This window comes from Panulirus ornatus, chromosome 29 (genome assembly GCF_036320965.1).
Source record: "Panulirus ornatus isolate Po-2019 chromosome 29, ASM3632096v1, whole genome shotgun sequence".
NCBI classification, from domain to species: Eukaryota; Metazoa; Arthropoda; class Malacostraca; order Decapoda; family Palinuridae; genus Panulirus; species Panulirus ornatus.
Genome location: NC_092252.1, coordinates 15,404,042 through 15,425,237, shown reverse-complemented (window position 1 = coordinate 15,425,237; position 21,196 = coordinate 15,404,042). Strand labels below are relative to the sequence as shown.

Genomic DNA, 21,196 nt, shown 5'->3' with positions numbered 1-21,196 from the left:
TCTCTTCACTTTTCCACTCTGACGGTGCTATAGCTGCCTCTCCTGTAGACAAAGCAACTCTCTTTGGTTCCCGTTGCTCCTCTAACTCTACCTTGGATGACTCTTAACATTCCTTCGCCCCTTGATGCTCCTCTTACTAATCATATGCCTCTCCTCAATCTCTTTTTGTACTGTATTAAAAGCGCTTCTTTCTCTGGACACTAGCAAGGCTTGTGATTCTGATGGCATCCATCCCCGTGTACTAAGATTGTGCCTCTGAACTTGCGCCTGTGCTTGCTTGCCTGTTCCGTATCTGTTTAAAAAACAAAACTTTTCCTTCTCATTAGAAGCATACATTGATCAATCCCATCCCTTAAGAATGGTCACCGTTCTGACCCCCTTTAACTATCGTCCTATTGCTTTGACATCTACCATTTCCAAAGTCTTTGAATCCCTCCTCGACTCCTATATCCTTAAACACCTCGAAAATCACAAGTCTTCCCTCTGATCACCAGTATGGCTTCCGTAAAGTGAGATGCACTGGTGATATTCTTTCCTCTTACTAATGTCTGGTCATCATCCCTGAAAGATCTGGGGAAGTCAAGTGTAGTTACCCTTGACATATCTTAGGCTTTTGACAGGGTGTGGCATCGGGGTCTCATCTCTTAAGTTCCCCTCTTTTGGCTTCCCTCCCTCACTTTGCACCTTCATATCATTCCTCTCCGGTGGATCAGCCTCCCCGCTTTTCTCCATCACCAGCGGTGTCCCTCAAGGTTGTGTCTTATCCCCTACACTTTTTCTCCTTTTCAACGATTTCCTCACCTCTACAAATAATCCAGTGCACTCATACGGTGAAGACTCAACATTGCATTCATCCACATCCCTCAGTTCTGCTCCCTCTTCTCTTACTTTATCTGTGTACACAAAATCTTAAGTTTAATTCCTTCAAGACCCAGTCTCCACCTATCTCTTTGTCGGAAACTCCTCACAACCCTCTTCTCTCCTTTTACGTATCTGTAATTCCACCTCTTTACTCAACGAACATTACTGTAACATCCACTCTTTCTTGGAAACCCCACTTTACAGGAATAGCTAAGTCTGCAGGGAATCCAATTAGCTGGAGTCGTAGAAAACGTTAAGAATTTTCGTCAAAGAAAACAGTGATGATGATAGGGATAACTACATTAATTACTCAACTTTATCCTTGCTTAGGAGCTCGTTGGATTTATAACTTAACAAGTTGGAGATTTACTCTTATCTTTTCTGCCCAGAGTATATAGTTAATATTAGTTTGGTATACTATAATTTTTAGTTTATTTATTCTATTAAAGTCAAAAATTTAAAGAATAATCCACACGCTTTATATTTGGTACTTTTTAAAAAGTGTTTCATCACCTTTCATTTTTATATTCCTTGCCATATTCATTGTTCTCAATTTTCATTTACATACTCAGTCTTTTGAGTCTGGAGGAAAAGTGAAAAATTTGCATGTGCACCGTTTTATTTGAATAACCAGTACAACATATCTAGTAATAAATTTACGCATTACAGGTCTGTACGTGCACAGTTTGTCACTGACAGCAAATTATATGTAGTTTTATAATTAGTTATTGATGTACACGGTTTTCTGTACCATTTAGCGGGTTGTTACATATATCATTTACTTTGCACACACATGAAGAAGACGGTTATCCATAGGCAAACATACAGACATGGAATTTTATTTTCCTGACACATTGTATTTAGTCATCTGTTTCATCCCCTGTTGTTTCCAGTATGTTGATGCGAGTGAAACAGTATTACAGGACTTGCCTACTGCGATTGTGTTCTGGGAACCGATGGCATGTCAGGTGTTTAATGAGTTTTCCTTTTAACATGATACATCGTCTTGAATACTTTATGCGTTGTACTTACCCTTCACAGCGCCTTACAGCTGCTAGTTGCTTGCGCCACTTACACTTTGGGCACTGTATGCCTCCAAGCGGCACGTGCACAGTAGAGTGGCTGATGAGACCAAGGTGTAACGTCTTATTCCTGAATCTACACTGTTCTTGCCCATGCTGATGCTCCGAGCGCGTCACTACCCTCTGTTGAATCACACCGCTATCTCGTACACCCTGCCCAGGTACACTCGACAAATATGTACCTCTGCAAGTTGAACATTCCGTTTTGTCCCACTTTCACTTTATGCAGTGGAACTAAACAGGCTCCCCGCCAGTCCTCGGACGCCTCACCATAACGTATACATGCATCAAACATCCTAACTAACCAACAACGCAATCAGTACCTAAGAGATTCATCTGCAATCTCGTCCTCCCTAGCGACTTTCGTCACACTTCATCTAACACAAAATCTCACCACCTTTTTCTTTTCATCAAAACACTTGCCAAGACTCTCTCTCTCTCTCTCTCTCTCTCTCTCTCTCTCTCTCTCTCTCTCTCTCTCTCTCTCTCTCTCTCTCCATGCTTAACATGCAACATCTGCCACCTTTTTATCGTCAAAAACATTCAACAGTCCTTCAAAATATTCAGCTACATATCTGCCTGTTATCACTTCATCTTCCACCTTCACTGATGCTACCCTTTTGTTCTCCCCGTAATATTAAAGACCTTTCAAAACATTTTCTGAATTTCCCTTAAGTTATGCTAACAATTGCTTATCCCAACTTTCATTTGCCCTTTCTCATTCCCTGCATGCTCCTCTTGATCTCCTGCTGCTTCCTCTTGCAAAACTCCGGTAATACAAATTTCCCAATCATTCAATCTCCTTCACAAGTAACTACCATAACTTTCTCATTGCACTACTCGCTACTCTTTCTGACATACCCACCTTCCACATGCCGTACACTTCTCCCTAAATACCTCCTTTTTCTTGCCTATTCCCTAATTCTACTCACTTTAACCATTTGACATTCATCACACAATCTCCTGGTGTCTTTTCACATAAGCCTTCTTTTCCAAGCTCATTCACTTTTACTTCCTTTTTTCCATCTGTGTTATTTCCTCTTTTACTGGAGTCTCTACAAATTCTCATCCTCGCCTACACCAGGTAGCGACCTCCAGATTCTACCCTAAGCTAGTGGATCCTGACCTTTAAAAGCAATAGGTGTTCTCTTTGGCTTCAATGTAAGGCATTACATGCTCTCAGCTGTGATTCATTTTTCTATTAGAAGAGTTATGTTAATTCTAATTCTATTGATGAATCTTGCTAAGATAATATAGCTTTGAGCTCGCCTTATGTGCTGAAGTGAAACGGGCCAATGATCGTATCTCTTTGCATTTTAAAATGTTACTCGCAGACCCCCTGATGACGCTTCTCATACCCTTTAGTATGGTTGGGAACCACTGCTGTAAGCATACTCTCACCCAGTAAAATATCTCTCGCATGGCCATCAATTGGTTCATCATCCAGTAATGCCTGTTCACCATCTTTCCCACGCACCTACTGTACTTATGCGTGTTCCTCCTTTTAAATCGGGTATTCCCTCCCAATTACCAGTCCTTTTTCAGCACAAAATTTCACATGTTCACCATTTTCATTCCAACCACTGTGTATCCCCAGTTCACTCTAGTTATACCCTCAACCACCACATCACCCACTGTCGCACTCAAAACACCCTTCAACTCATACTTGATCGCTCGCATCAAAATTGCAGACTTGCTCACTCAGTTCCTCCCACAACACTCACGTATATCTCTCTCCACCCCTTTCTCTTCCAATTGCACAAGTACTAAAAGTCTCCCACCTCACAGAATCCAATTTCACTTTTTGCCATCACCAGGCTGGGGCCCACTTCCTTTCACGTTACCCCTTCCTTGGCTATCGCCCTCATGGTAACCCTTTGACTTTTCCCTAGGACATACCTAAACTATTCTTACCCTTCCTCTAGACCTTAGTTTCACTTCTGACATACATCCTATGCCTCCCTTCCCTTAACATACAACCTATGTCTCTTCTCATTCTGCTTACATCCATGCACATGCAAACAACCAAGCCCGAGCCTTGAAGTAGCATTTATGGATCTGGAGAAGGCATATGATAGGGTTGATAGAGATGCTTTGTGGATGGTATTAAGAGTATATGGTGTGGGAGGTAAGTTGCTAGGAGCAGTGAAAAGTTTTTACCAAAGATGTAAGGCATGTGTACGCGTAGGGAGAGAGGAAAGAGATTGGTTCCCAGTGAATGTCTGTTTGCGGCAGGGGTGCGTAATGTCTCCATGGTTGTTTGTTTATGGATGGGGTGGTTAGGGAGGTGAATGCAAGAGTTTTGGAGAGAGGGGCAAGTATGCAGTCTATTGTGGATGAGAGGGCTTGGGAAATGAGTCAGTTGTTTGCTGATGATACACTGCTGGTGGCTGATCCGGGTGAGAAACTGCAGAGGTTGGCGAGTTTGGTAAAGTGTGTGAAAGAAGAAAGCTGAGAGTAAATGCGAATAAGAGCAAGGTTATTAGGTACAGTAGGGTTGAGGGACAACTCAACTGGGAGGTAAGTTTGAATTGCGAAAATCTGGAGGAAGTGAAGTGTTTTAGATATCTGGGAGTGGATTTGGCAGCAGATGGAACCATGGAAGCGGAAGTGAATCATAGTGTGAGGGAGGGGGCAAAAGTTCTGGGAGCGTTGAAGAATGTGTGGAAGTCTAGAACATTATCTCGGAAAGCAAAAATGGGTGTTTTAAGGAATAGTGGTTCCAACAATGTTATATGGTTGCGAGGCGTGGGCTATGGATAGAGTTGTGCAGAGGAGGGTGGATGTGCTGGAAATGAGATGTTTGAGGACAATATGTGGTGTGAGATGGTTTGATCGAGTAAGTAATAATAGGGTATGAGAGATGTGTGGTAATAAAAAGAGTGTGGTTGAGAGAGCAGAAGAGGGTGTTTTGAAATGGTTTGGTCACATGGAGAGAATGAGTGAGGAAAGATTGACCAAGAGGATATATGTGTCAGAGGTGGAGGGAACGAGGAGAAGTGGGAGCCCCAATTGGAGGTGGAAAGATGGAGTGAAAAAGATTTCAAGTGATTGGGGCCTGAACATGCAGGAGGGTGAAAGGAGTGCAAGGAATAGAGTGAATTGGAACGATGTGGTATACTGGGGTCGACGTGCTGTCAATGGATTGAACCAGGGCATGTGAAGCATCTGGGGTAAACCATGGAAAGTTCTGTAGGGCCTGGATGTGGAAAGGGAGCTGTGGTTTTGGTGCACTATTACATGACAGCTAGAGACTGAGTGTGAACGAATGTGGCCTTTGTTGTCTTTTCCTAGCGCTACCTCGTGCACATGAGGGGGGAGGGGGTTGTTATTTCATGTGTGGCGGGGTGGCGATGGGAATGAATAAAGGCAGACAGTATGAATTATGTACACATGTATATATGTATATGTCTGTGTGGGTATATATATGTATACGTTGAGATGTATAGGTATGTATATTTTTGTGTGTGGACATGTATGTGTATACATGTGTATGTGGGTGGGTTAGTCCATTTTCTTTCGTCTGTTTCCTTGCGCTACCTTGCTAACGCGGGAGACAGCGACAAAGCAAAATAAAATAAATAATAAAATATATATAAATATACTAAAAGGGAACATATGTAACATGCAGGAGGAACAAGGAGGGAAACTGAGGAGATGGAAGGATGGAGTGAAAGAAGCTTCATCTGGGGAATGAACTTGACAGGAGGGTGTGAGGCATGCATGGAACTGAGAAATTTGGAGCAGTGTGGAATACAGGGAACAACATAACAAAGCAGAGTATATGAAGCACTTGGTGTAAACCACAGAAAGGAGTGTTGGGCCTGGTTGTAGGTAAATGGCTTGGGATTTCATGCATTATACATGACGGCTGGATTGAATATAAGCAACTGAGGCTGTATTTTCATTGTTCCGGGTGTTACATCACTTGTGTGGGAATTAGCAAATGGCAAACAAGTAGGAATGAAAAAGATCTTACTTTAATTTTTTTCATAGATATTCAACATTTTCCATATTAGAGAAGTAGCATCAACAGGGAAAAATCCTCACGTGGCCCCCATCTCCGTTCCTTCTCTTTGTAGAGCAAATCAGGAAAAGATGATTCCCAGCCTTCTGCTCCCACCCCTTTTATTCACCTTCTAAGACATGCGGGGAATATGTGGTCAGAATTCTTTTCCCCATATCCCCACGAGTACCATAATATCATGTATAATTTTCTGTTCATTCATTCGCTTATCTATGCACACATTTTCACCAAATCGTGTGAAGCTCTGTAGCATCAATTATACCTCTGTTGAGGCCATGCCAATGGCTAATGTAAAAAATTCTGAATAGTCACAGCATTACCTGTCATTGATGCTAGAAAATATGTTAAGTGGTGAAGAGTAGGGCTGTTCACAGTATTCTGTATGTCCATGGCAAGTGTCTCTATAACTGTTGGACTCGTGTTCCTTCATAGCCTGTAGTGCTTTACCCTTAACAGGCCATTGGCAGAAGGCAACTTTATAGCATATTGTTTGCAGAGGCTCCTACCGACTACTTTTACCTAATGTGTCTGCCTAATGTTCCTGCCTGATGTTCCAACCTAATAATTTATGCTCCCACCTAGTATTCCTACTACTACTACAACCTATTATCCTATCATTTTGCCAAAGGGCAGGGCTAGCACAAAGTGTTAACTACAGGAAAATATAGTTATGAAGAATGACCAGTCTGAGTTAAGTATTGTCAAGTGTTTTGTGTGACAAATGGAGAGTGTATGTTTGTGACCGGAATGCCAATAGTTCATTTATGGGTGAGGATGAAAGAAAAGGCAGCTACTAGGGTCAGGAGTGCATCTTGACAACCACTTCAGTGCTGGCTCACTAAGCAGTTGTTGCTAACCCTCCTGATAAGCACTGGTAATGCCTGGCAGTTTACAATAGTGGTCTGACTGTTTACCTTGGTGATGTTTAGTACTATTTACATTAGGGATGATGTCTGGCATTGTTTACCTGTGGGAATATCTGAAATATAGTGATATCTAGAATTACAGTGATGTTTGACAGTCATCTGGAGACTTGCTGTACATTCTGGTAAAGTGGTTACATAGAACTGTATGCTGTAGTGGCATCTGCTTACAGTAGTGGATGCTGTGCTAGTGGCATACAACATTAAACTTGGGGGCAGCCTTGAGTGACATTTTTCTTTTTCATTAAACCAAAACTGCTAAAACAACATACCCACACAGAACTAATCACATGATCTTCACAACCATGACACTCGGCTCAATTGTCCACTCTTCACAACCGCACATATGACCATCTAACCTTAACAAACATCAAGGCAGTACAACCAATACACACCCAGCCTTCTAACCTGTACTTCCACTTAATACAAAGCTTCATACCAGCATATCTCTTATACCATAACAGGCACCAAACATTCAGAAGAGAGTTCTACCATTCCAGTCAAAGGACCACACTAACACTGGCATCTTACAACTCCACATCACAGCTGCCAAACTAACAAACCCATGACAGGCAGCATGCCAGTACAACCACCACAGGGACAGCACACCAACACAACCATTAAATAACATGAGACCAGACAAGATATCACACAAGCACATTACCTTTCCTATAAAATGAATAAACCAGCCAAGTCACACCAACACAAACAACATATGCTTCATATGCCCTGGTTCACATACCTGTGCAAGCATAACTTTTTTCATATCATACATGTGACACTTCATTTAATGGTGAAAGAGGGTACATTTACATCTCAGATCATGCCTGTTAGGTTGTATGGCTAAAATTATATTAAAAAACTTACACTGAATAAGATCGCCTTTATTAGAAATGAAGTTCCAAGAACACTTTCAAGAAATGGGATTTTAAAAAGAAAACATTAAGATCATACATTTGCACCAAATACAGTAATTTAAATTAATACTATTTCATGCCCAGGATATTTATTTAAAAAACAGCTGTTCACAGCTAAAGATCTTGTGCTTTAAAAATAAAGGGAGCTTTTTAAACATACATTGCATTTCTGAGCTGTATTCATACAAAAAATAGACTATCAAAGAAAATACAAGCCCACTTTGGAATCAATTCAACAGCATTTTAAGTCTTGCAAATGGCAAGAAAAATGCTGTTAATGCAAATCACAGTATACACCAAATACGAAAAGTACACCTTGAAACCAAAACGTTTCTAAAGTGTAAGGCACAGTGGCATGAATTACAATCTCTCCTGCCACAAATTGCTATACATACAAGAGTAACTTGCATTGTCTATCACTGCCTTTTACATAGGATATTGGCAAACCTTTCTGTTCATTCCTTTTTACTGCTATACTGGCATTATTTTGTAATTATAATACTAGTCAAGGCAGTGACTGATAATGCTGTTTCACAGGTACATGATAAATATTATTTTATGCAAGCCCGAGATCCAAAACCAGGTACATCATAGTGTATTGTTCTTATTAATTTTTAAGTTATTCACTTGTATGATTCATATATACTTATCTCAAAAGTGAGGTGATGAGATGCATTGTAGTCCAGGACCATAACAGCTATGATGAGATTAGCCCACATCCTGGCAAACCATGTGCGCATTAAACAACAAAGTCCACCACAACGGCCAAAAGTTGTCTCAGATATAAGATACAGGAGCACAGGTGGATTTCTTGTTTATTCTCAAAGCATATGACAGGCACAGCTTATCAAATTGCTTCACACATGTAATTAAGACTTCATACTATATTTTGCACAATCTTAAAAAAAAATCTATCTTGCCATTTTTTTTTTTTTTTTCAAATTAAAGTCTCCTGTACAGTAAACTTACAGGAGAGAAGAATTTGAAGTGAATTTTGAACTATCCACTACTGTCTTGAGTTTTGGCACAGCTTTGTTTTTTCTGAGTGCCAAACCATCACACTTTAGTAAACAGATTTTGAGGGATTAAATCTGAACAAGTATGATATACATGCAATACTCTGGCCACCAAGATGATGGTTAGTAGGATCAGCTTGCATAAGAAATAGACAGTATTGGCAAAAAATATAAAAACATTTAGTTTACTATTTCTCCATTTCATGCTCCACCTATAAACTGGCAAAGACTGTGACTTAATATGTGATTAAAAAGTTTAAAAAAAATTGGTATAGTTCCTCAAAGACCTAAAACATCTTAAAACAAGATAAAATTTCAATGAAAATATTGACATATAACAAGAAAATTCCCAATATGGAAAAAGAAAACTAGTCTCTGACATCAAGAAAATATGGACTCGAGAGCAAACACAAATTTATTACATATATGTTAATTCATAATACAGAAGACATTAACATATGTAAGAAAAAAAAAATTAAATTAAACCTATTCATATTCTGAATAGGAGTCTCATACAAGAAAAATTAATATACTCATAAAATTTAATTCTAGGTCCCCCCCCAAAAAAATCAAAAATACAATATTACGAATATATGTGTAACTAAAAGGCATATAAATATTTAATTACAGATAACGTCATTAATAGTGATAATACCTCTCAGGTCCTCTTAAGATATGGTTTAGTAGACCCTGTGATTTAATTTCATTTATAAAAACACCTGTTCATAAAATACAATTCAACTACATCTCCCAAATCCCTCCACGTGTGCTGCATATACTAAAAGATCCATACATTACAGTATGTGCATTATGTAAATATTAAAATTATATGTTCACTAAATGTTTTAAAGTGAAGTAAACTATAATTTACACGTGCCACCCTGCAATAACTATAGGAAGAGGAATGCTTGAGAACTTCTGGTTGGTATCAATGACCCTAAAATTTCTTTTACAAAAAAATGTTCATGTGAAATATGGGGCCGATTCATGCCTACAAGGAATGTAAAGAAAACAAAAAGCCTCTTACCTCTACCAAGAATGAAAATGAAAGTTCATTATATTGTGACAGTCCACTATTAACCCTGCAGTGAGGTAACCAATAATTTTTCTTGCAAATTGGTGGCAAATTCTAAAAAAGTTACTTATGACCAACAATGAAATTTTTTTTATTCATTTATGATTATCACAAGGTTCCTCTCAAGTAAGGGTTCTGGTATTACCTAAAACCCCTTTCCATAAACTTCTGCAGCTCCAAGGGAGCACTATATCCAGTAGCACGGAAATGATGGATTCTTTTGAAATGAGAAGTTCTATGACAAGACTGTACTCCCAATGATAAAGCCTCACCAATATAATTCTTGACACTCGGTACAACTTTGTGCAAACAAAATCTGACAACACCTAATTTTCTGATTGAACTGATGTAGAGCTATAACCTATTAAATCACTGTTTACAAGTGCCATATGCTTTTAACTAAGACTATCAGAATGAAGAACTCCAAGAATATTTCCACAGCATATCAAGCAAACTATTTTTTTTTCAAATAAAAATAATAATGGTTTATTTCTGCGGTTTCTCACTCGAATCAGCCACCAGTGCTATATCATCAGCGAAAAAACAACTGACTCTCTTCCCAGGCCCCCTCATCCCCAACAGACTACATATTCACCCCTTTCCAAGACTTAAATTTACTATATATGTATACTTTTTTTCCATACTTATTTGCCATTTCCCACATTAGCGAGGTAGTGTTACATATAGATGACTGAGCCTTGGAGGGAATATCCACATTTGGCTCCTTTCTCTGTTCCTTTGGAAAAGTAAAAACTGGAGTGGAGTATTTCCAGCCCACTGCTCCCTTCCTATTAGTTACCTTCTAAGATATGTAGGGAATACATGGGAAGTATTCATTCTCCCTCATCCCCAGGATAAGTGGTGATTGTTGCACATATATATATTCTTTTTATATTCGCCATTTCCTGCATTTGCGGGGTAGCGTTAAGAACAAAGGACTGAGCCTTAGAGGGAATATCCTCACTTGGTCCTGCTCTCTGTTCCTTGTTTTTTTTTGGGGGGGGAGTAAAAAAAAAAAAACAGGAAGGAAGGATTTCCAGCTCCCCTGCTTCCTCCCCTTTAAAGTCGCCTTTTACAACACGCAGGAATACGTGGGAAGTATTCTTTCTCCCCTATCCCAGGGATAATATATATACATATTATATATGAATAATAATTTTACTTTACTTCCCATGTTGCTTAAATCCTTTAATGTAAATGTTGCCTTCAGCAACAATAATACTATAAGGAATATCTTAATCAGGAACTCGCCAGAAAATTCTCCTGGGTGCATCCATAAAATGCCATGTAGAAATTGTGATAATTTTCATGTTGGGCAGACTGGTAAGGACCTTTCTGTTAGACTTGAGCAACATAAATATAGTATAAGAACAGGACAAGAATCAAATGCCTTGTTTAATCACGTAAAAACTATGATCATTGTATTGACTGGAGCAATGCCATCTTGGTTATTAACTCTAACTCCAATACCACGAGAAATATCACTGAATCTTCTATTATTAAATACACAAAGAATTATATCCTTAATATTAGTGAAGGTCTATACAAATTGAATAGCTTTATTGTATAAAAAAATTGTAAATAGTTCCCATTCTTGTCCACATAAGTTTATGATACGCCTGTTGTCTGTCTAGGACAATCATGTTTTTACCAAATGGCGTCCTAGCTACATCTCTTCATTGTATATCAGCTGACTTGTATTTCTTTCTTGTATCACCCCTGATGATGTGATTATTACATGAAAGTGCACTTGGGAACTTATCGTGTATAATTTTCTCCATGGACTCATAAGATAGGAATATATATATATATATATATATATATATATATACAGATATTGATTCATTATTTATTTATTGTCGCTGTCTCCCACGTTAGCGAGGTAGTGCAAGGAAACAGAATATATATACATATATTGATTCATTATTTATTTATTGCCGCTGTCTCCCGCGTTAGCGAGGTAGTGCAAGGAAACAGACGAAAGAATGGCCCAACCCACCCACATACACACGTATATACATACACTTCCACACATGCACATATACATAACTATACATCTCAACATATTCATATATATACACGCACAGACATATACATATATACACATGTACATAATTCATAGTCTCCCTTTATTCATTCCCGTCGCCACCCCGCCACACATGAAACGACAACAATCTCCCCCACATGTGCATGAGGTAGCACAACGAAAAGACAACAAAGGCCACATTCGTTCACACTCAATCTCTAGCTATCATGTATAATGCACTGGAACCACAGCTCCCTTTCCACATCCAGGCCCCACAAAACTTTCCATGGTTTACTTCAGACGCTTCACATGCCCTGGTTCAATCCATTGACAGCACGTCGACCCCCGGTATATTTTTTTTTTTTCATTAAAAAAAATATTATATATATATATTTTTTTATACTATTCACCATCTCCCACATTAGTAAGGTAGGGTTAAGAACAGGACTGAGCCTTTGAGGAAAATCCTCACTTGGCCCCCTTCTCTGTTCCTTCTTTTGGAAAATTAAAAATGAGGGGAAGATTTCCAGCCTCCTCCACATATACATACCTACACACTTCAAAATATAAATACATATACATACACAAACATATACACATGTACATATTCATAAATACTGCCTTCATCCATTCCTGCCACATATTAAATGGCACCCTCCTCCCCCTGTATGCATGCAAGGTAGCACTAGGAAAAGACAACAAAGCCCACATTCGTTCACACTCAGTCTTTAGCTGTCATGTGTAATGCACCCAAACCACAGCTCCCTTTCCACATCCAGGCCCCATAAAACTTTCCATGGTTTACTCCAGATGCTTCACATGCCATGATTCAATCCATGATGCTCTGTACATACCTTTACCCTCTCAATCAATACCCTCCCATATAATTTACCAGGAATACTAAACAAACTTGTACCTCTGTAATTTGAACACTCACCTTTATCCCCTTTACCTTTGTACAATGGCACTATGCATGCATTCCACCTATCCTCAGGCACTTCACCATGAGCCATACATACACTGAATATCCTCACCAACCAGTCGGCAACACAGTCACCCCCTTTTTTAATAAACCCCCCTGTAATACCATCCAAACCTGCCGTCTTGCTGCCACTTTCATCTTCTGCAAAGCTTTCACTACCTCTTCTCTTTACCAAACCATTCTCCCTGACCCCTCTCACTTCGTACAACACCTCGAGTAACACACCCTATATCTGTCACTCTTATCATGAAACACATTCAACAAACCTTCAAAATTCTCGCTCCATCTCCTCGTGAGAACTTCACCACTACTTATTAGCTTCCCAGTAGTCCCCTTCACTGATTTGTTCTCTTATGTTATGCACTTTATTTACCTCCTTCCAGTATCTTTTTTATTCTCCCTAAATTTGATGATTCTTTCTCGCCCCAACTCTCATTTGCCCTCTTTTTCCCCTCTTGCACCTTTCTCTTGACCTCCTGCCTCTTTCTTTTATACATCTCCTAGTCATCTGCACTATTTCCCTGCAAAAATCATCCAAATGCCTCTCTCTTCTTTCACTAACAATATATTTACAATATATTGTCTGGGGTAAACCATGGAAAGGTCTGTGGGGCCTAGATGTGGCTGGCGCTGCCTCACTGAAGCAAGGGATAGCGATGCTGTTTTACTGTGGGGTGGGTTAGCAAGTATAAATATGTACATGTGTACATATGTAATATCTGCATATGTGTATATATATGTTGATATGTATATGTGCGTATGTATGTGCTTAAGTATATATATGTTTATATGAGTGGATGGGCCATTCTTCGTCTGTTTCCTGGCGCTATCTCCTTGATGAAGGAAACGGCAATTATGTATAATAATGATAATATAATAACAAATACATTTTTCATACATGTTCCCCATGTCCCACTTTAGCAAGGCGACGTCAAAAACAGAGGACTGTCGGAGTCTTAAAGGGGAAAATTCTCACTTGGACCCTTTCTCTGTTCCCTCTTTTGGAAAAGTAAAAACTGGATGGGAGGATTTCCAGCTTCCCACTCCCTCCCCTTTTATTTATCTTCTACAACAAAGAGAATACGCGAGTATTCATTCTCTCCTATCCCAGGGATACATAATAAACATATATTTATTTATTATACTTAATTGCAGTTTCTTGCATCAGCGAGGCAGCGCCAGGAAGCAGACAAAGAATGGCCCATCCACTCATTTTCACACATATACATATCAGCATATACATAGCATATATATACACAGACATGTATACACATGTATGTATTCATATTTACCTACCTTCATCCATTCTTGTAGCTAAGAGAGGTATCATTAAAACAGTGTGGTTTAGAGAGATGAAGAGGGTGTGCTGAAATAGTTTGGACATAAGGAGAAAATGAGATTGGAAAGGTTGATAAAGAGGATACAAGTGTCAGAAGAGGAAAAAAACGAATGGGAAGACCAAGCTGGAGATGGAGGGATCAAGTGAAAAAGATTATGAACAAAAGGGGCCTGAACATGCAGGAGGGTGAAAGAATTGCAAGGGATATAGACTAAACTGGAACAATGTAGAATACTGGGGTCAACATGCTGTCACTGTACTGAACCTGGGTACGTGAAGCACCCTGGGTAAACCATGGATAGGTTTATGGGGTCTGGTTGTGGATAGAGAATTGTGATTTCAGTGCAATGCACATGAGATACAGAAAGGATGAGAGGATACAGCTTTTCTTTATCTGTTCCTGGCGCTACCTCACTAATGCGGGAAACAACAATTAAGTATTAAAAATATATATTTTCATACATATTCGCCATTTCCCACATTTGCTAGATAGTGTTAAGAACAGGGGACTGAGCCTAGGAGGGAATATCCTCACATGGCCCTGCTTTCTGTTCCTGTCTTTAAAAAAGTAGAAAATGGGAGGGGAGGATTTCCAGCCCCCCACTCCCTCCCCTTTTAGTTGCTTTCTATGACATGCAGGGAATAAGTGGGAAGTATTCTTTCTCCCCTATCCCTTACACATATATGCATGGAAGGTAGCAGCCGAGAGGCAGCCACCAACAAGGGAGGTATATTACTGGTGCTACCCTCTGGGTATTGAGAGGGTTAGTGACAAATGTGTAGTAAGTTAACACTTCAGAAGTTAAGTTACACTCCTCTGACCTATATAGCTGTCTTTTCTTTCTGCTTCACCTACAAATGTATCTGGCATTCTGTCCACAAACAGATAATTCTTCCTTGTCACACAAAAACACTGGACAACACTTAACTCGCACAACTCATTCTTTGTAACAAGATTTTTCTGCAGCTAACACTATGCACTAACCCTAGACCTACCTTTTTGACAAAATGGCAGGAATATATATAATTGACAGATGTAGGTGGAAACATTATACAGGAGCATTACATAGAAAAAAATATATATAAGTAGTTGGTAGAAGTACTAGGTTGGAACATTAGGCATACACAGTTGGTAGGAACACAGCACTACAGTTGCCCTCTCCCAGTAGCCTTTTAAGGGTGAGGCACAAAGCCTATGACACAGCACTGGCTTTTCACCAGTTACGGATACTCTCTTGCCGAGGTCATCCCCTTAAGGGTGTTCCTGGAAGGAACGGGCATCAGGGATAGACTGGTATACACAAAAGTTTTACAAGATAATAAAGAAACAATTTCCCCTCCTGAAGTCTTATCAACCGACAATTAATATGCAGAAGTAAGGAGTGAATTTGATATTAATCCATGCACTGTAAAAAAACAATGTAACTTCAAGCCTGGTTAACAAACTATCCTGAACCGGTTCATATTCATAACTCAGCTGAATGGGGCATGTCTGATATAACACAAGTTATATCAGACATGTATATGGAGACACTGCTGCTGCAGGATCCATGAACCAAGGACTTTTGATATCCAGGCTAGTGTTTTAAGCCCTTGGTGTTTGTCTTTAAGCATCACTTTATGAAAAAGCAATCAAAGAAATTTCATTACAAAAACTAAAGCTCAATAATCAATTTATCAAAGTCAAATATTCAGATCTGATGATGCTTGTGGATGAGCACAACTTACTGTTTATGTAGTCTATTCAGCACACACTGGGTAAGCCTAATATAACTGTCCATACAATTCAACATTATGATTGTCATGTTGGTTGGATCATGACTTGTGCAAGGCCTCTAGCATGAACCAAAGTAGGATATCTGCATCAATACCTAGTACTCGACACGCCATTCTGGGGCTTCTGCTAATTCCCGAGCACTCACATCTTCTCCAAGTACAGGACCTTAAAAAAATAAAACATGAGAAGAGAATGAAAGTAAATCCACTTAACAGTATGTCAGGACAACTAGAACAAATGTAACAGCTTATTCCTACAAGAACACCTCTTAGTAATTATGAACCTATACACGCACAAACCAAAATCCCCACGATATTTCATTATTACGTGTATAAAAAGTCCGCAAAAAATTATGATAATTTCGGTTTGCGGCAGGGGTGTGTGATGTCTCCATGGCTGTTTAATTTGTTTATGGATGGGGTTGTTAGGGAGGTGAATGCAAGAGTTTTAGAGGGGCAAGTATATAGTCAGTTGTGGACGAGAGTGCTTGGGAAGTGACTCGGTTGTTGTTCGCTTTTGATACAACTCTGGTGGCTGATTTGGGTGAGAAACTGCAAAAGTTGGTGACTGAGTTTGGTAAAGTGTGAGAAAGAAGAAAGCTGAGAGTAAATGTGAATAAGACCAAGGTTATTAGGTTCAGTATGGTTGAAGGACAAGTAAATTGGGAGGTAAGTTTGAATAGAAAAAAACTGGAGGAAGCGAGGTGTTTTAGATATCTGGGAGTGGATTTGGCAGCGGATGGAACCATAGAAGTGGAAGCGAGTCACACGGTGGAGGAGTGGGCAAAGGTTCTGGTAGCGTTGAAGAATGTTTGGAAGGCGAGAACATTATCTCGGAGAGCAAAAATGGGTATGTTTGAAGGAATAGTGGGAGTGGATTTGGCAGCGGATGGAACCATAAAAGTGGAAGTGAGTCACACGGTGGAGGAGTGGGCAAAGGTTCTGGTAGCGTTGAAGAATGTTTGGAAGGCGAGAACATTATCTCAGAGAGCAAAAATGGGTATGTTTGAAGGAATAGTGGTTCCAACAATTTTATATGGTTGTGAGGCATGGGCTATAGATTGGGTTGTGCAAAGGAGGGTGGATATGTTGGAAATGAGATGTTTGAGGACAATATGTGGTGTGAGGTGGTTTGATTGAGTAGGTAATGAAGGGTAAGAGAGATTATTTATTTATATTTATAATACTTTGTCGCTGTCTCCCGCATTAGCGAGGTAGCGCAAGGAAACAGATGAAAGAATGGACCAACCCAACCTGCCGCAAACCAACATTCACTGAGAACCAATCACTTTCCTCTCTTCCTACTCGTACACATGCCTTACATCCTCGATAAAAACTTTTCACTGCTTCTAACAACTTGCCTCCCATACCATATATTCTTAATACCTTCCATAGAGCATTTCTATCAACTCTTATCATATGCCTTCTCCAGATCCATAAATGCTACATACAAATCCATTTGCTTTTCTAAGTATTTCTCGCATACATTCTTCAAAGCAAACACCTGATCCATACATCCTCTACCACTTCTGAAACAACACTGCTCTTCCCCAATCTGATGCTCTGTACATGCCTTCACCCTCTCAATCAATACCCTCCCATATAATTTCCCAGGAATACTCAACAAACTTATACCCTGTAATTTGAGCACTCGCTTTTATCCCCTTTGCCTCTGTACAATGGCACTATGCACACATTCTGCCAATCCTCAGGCACCTTACCATGAGTCATACATACATTAAATAACCTTACCAACCAGTCAACAATACAGTCACCCCCTTTTTTAAGGGGTAATAAAAAGTGTGTGGTTGAGAGAGAAGAAGAGGGTGTACTGAAATGGTTTGGTCACATGGAGAGAATGAGCGAGGAAAGAAGATATATGTGTCAGAGGTGGAGGGAATGAGGAGAAGTGGGAGACCTCAGAGACCAAACTGGAGGTGGAAGGATGAAGTGAATAAGATTTTAAGTGATTGGGGCCTGAACATACAGGAGAGTGAAAGGCGTGCAAGGAATAGAGTGAACTGGACTGATGTGGTATACCGGGGTTGACATGCTGTCGATGGATTGAACCAGGGCATGTGAAGCATCTGGGGTAATCCATGGAAAGTTTTGTGGGGCCTGGATGTAGAAAGGGAGCTGTGATGTGGGTGAATTACACATGACAGCTAGAGAATAAGTGTGAACCAATGTGGCCTTTGTTGTCTTTTCCTAACGCTACCTCGTGTGCACGCAGGGGGAAGGGATGCCATTTCATGTGTGGCGGGGTGGCGGCAGGAATGGATGAAGGCAGCATGTATGAATATGCACTTGTATATATGTATATGTCTGTGTATGTATATGTATGTATACATTGAAATGTATAGGTATGTATATGTGTGTGTGTGTGGACATTTATGTATATACATGTGTATGTGGGTGGGTTGGACATTCTTTCATCTGTTTCCTTGCACTACCTCGCTAATGTGGGAGACAGCAACAAAGTACAATAGAATAGATAGAATAATGATTGGTCTGTAAAGAGACGAGTGATTGGTTCACAAAGAAGGATGGTCTGCAACAGGGGCGTGTGATGCCACAATGAATTACAGGTTGAGCCTCTTTCACTTGGCAACCTTGGGACCTGGCCATTGCCAGACCACAGAAAACACAGGAAAACAGAACTTGACCACTAAGGGAACCCCCTAAGTAAACACATGATGCCATACAATTTTCAAGGAATACTCAACAAACTTATGCCTCTGTAGTTTGAACATTCACCTTTATCCCCTTTGCCTTTGCACAATGGCACTATACATGCATTCCGCCATCCTCAGGCACTTCAACATGATCCATACATACATTGAATATCCTTACCAACCAATCAACAACATAGTCATCCCCTTAATAAATTCAACTGCAATACCATCCAAACCTGCCGCCTTGCTGGATTTCATCTGCAAGGCTTTCACCACCTCTTTTCTCTTAACCAAACCATTCTCCCTGACCCTCTCACTTCACACACCACCCCAACCCAAACACTTTACATCTGCCACTCTATCATCAAACACATTAAACAAACCTTCAAAATACTCGCTCCACTTCTTCCTCACTACCTGTCATCACTTCCCACATTTCCTCCACATGTCGTAGAAGGCAACTAAAGGGGGCAGAAATGGGAGGCTCAAAACTCTCCCCTTCTTATGCTTCAATTTCTAAAAGAGGAAACTGAGTCAAGTAGGGAGTGCTCATCCTCCTTGAAGGCTCAGATGAGGGTGTTTGTGTGTGGATGTAACCAAGATGAGAAGAAAGAAGAGATAGGTATATGTTTGAGGAAAGAAACCTGGATGTTCTGGCTCTGAGTGAAATTAAGCTCGTTCATGGGTTAAGGGGAAAAGTGGTCTGGAAAAGTCTTCGGAGTAAAGTCAGGGGTTGGTAAGAGGACAAGAGCAAAGGTAGGAGTAGCACTACTCCTAAAGCAGTTGTGGGAGTGAGTGATAGAGTGTAAGGAAGTAAATACTAGACAGATGTGGGTTAAACTGAAAATGGATGAGGAGAGATGGGTGATTATTATTATTGATGCTTATGCACCTGATCACGTGAAGAATCATCTTGAAGGTAAGTGTTTTGGGAGCAGCAGTGAGTGTGTCAGCAGTTTTGGTGCACAAGACCAGGCATTAATGATGGGTTATTTAAATGCAAAGGTGAGTAATGAGGCAGTTGAGGGTATAATTGGTGTACATGGGGTATTCAGTGTTGTGAATGGAAATAGTGAAGAGATTGTGGATTTGTGCTGAAAAAAGACTGGTGATAGGGAATACCTGGTTTAAAAAGAAAGATGGACACAAGTATATGTATGTGAATAGAAGAGGTCAAAGGGCATTATTAGATTACATGTTAACTGATAGGCATGTAAAAGAAAGACTTTTGGATGTAATGTGCTGAGAGGGGCAACTGATCACTATCCTGTGGACGCAAAGAAGTGAGTGTGAGAGTAAGTGAGCTTGGAAAAAAGACTTGTGTGAGGAAGTACCAGGAGGGTTTGAGATTAGAATGGCAGAACGTGAGAGCAAATGAAATGAGGGGAGTGGGTGAGGAATAGGATATAACTAAGGAAGCAGTGAAGGCATGTCCAAGAGATGCAGGTGGCATGAGAAAGGTGGGAGGTGGGTAGATTAGAAAGGGTAGCGAGTGGTGGGATGAAGAAGTAAAGTTAAGCAAAAGAGAAAAGTTTTGACGATACTTGCATGGAAGGAGTGCAAATGACTGATAGATGTATAAGACAAAGCAACAGGAGGTCAAGGAAAGTGCAGGAGTTGAAAAAGAGGGCAAATGAGAGTTGGGATGAGAGTATCATTAAACTTTAGGGAGAATAAAAAGTGTTTTGGAAAGAGGTCAGGAACGTGCATAAGATGAGAAAAAATGGGAAAGTGTATTTTTTTCATACATAATATCCATTTCCCGCCTTAATGAGGAAGAGTTAAGAACAGAGGACTGAGCCAAAGAGGGAAAATCCTCACTTGGCCCCCTTCCCTGTTCCCTCTTTTGGAAAAGTAAAAACTGGAGTGGAGGATTTCCAGCCCCATGCTCCATCCCCTTTTAGTCACCTTCTACGACACACGAATACAGATGCTCCTTGACTTACGACGGTTACATTCCAATAAACCCATTGCAAGTTGAAAATACATTTAATATTACGCATCTAACTTACCAAGCATCATAGCTTAGCCTAGCCTATGTTAAACATTTTCATAACACTTACATTAGCCTACAAATGGACAAAATCATCCAACACAAAGCCTATTTTAAAAATCCAAAATTCAAAGTTCAGTTTCTACTGAATGCGTATCACTATCACACCATCGTGAAGTCTAAAAATCTGAAGTTGAACCATACCAGGGTCGATATGCTGCCAATGGACTGAACCAGGGCATGTGAAACATCTGAGGTAAACCATGGAAAGGTTTGTGGGGCCTGTATGTGAATAGGGAGCTGTGGTTTCAGTGCATTACACATGACAGCTAGAGACTGTGAACAAATGTGGCCTTTTCTGCCTGTTCTGCTCACACTACCTCTGGCTCAGGGTGGTGATGCTGTTTCCTGTGAGGTGGGGTGGTGCCAGGAATGGATGAAGGTAAGTATGAAAATGTGCATGTATATATATGTATATTATTTATTTGCTTTGTCGCTGTCTCC

At 40.0% G+C, this 21,196-nt stretch overlaps 1 protein-coding gene and 1 long non-coding RNA gene across 4 annotated transcripts in view; one reads left to right on the top strand and one right to left on the bottom strand.

Moving 5' to 3' along the window:
• Positions 1 to 21,196, top strand: part of LOC139758143 (uncharacterized) — a 42,175-nt gene that overhangs the window by 5,217 nt on the left and 15,762 nt on the right. The gene's annotated exons all lie outside the window — the stretch shown is intronic.
• LOC139758142 (putative helicase mov-10-B.1) overlaps positions 7,762 to 21,196 on the bottom strand; it is a 93,741-nt gene continuing 80,306 nt past the window's right edge. For 2 of the 3 annotated variants that reach the window (XM_071679292.1, XM_071679293.1), the window contains exon 23: positions 7,762 to 16,190. In XM_071679292.1, the coding sequence (XP_071535393.1) occupies positions 16,120 to 16,190 (71 nt within the window). In that variant the 3' untranslated portion in view covers positions 7,762 to 16,119. The remainder of the gene's footprint in view (positions 16,191 to 21,196) is intronic. The other variant, XR_011714770.1, reaches the window with a different exon arrangement.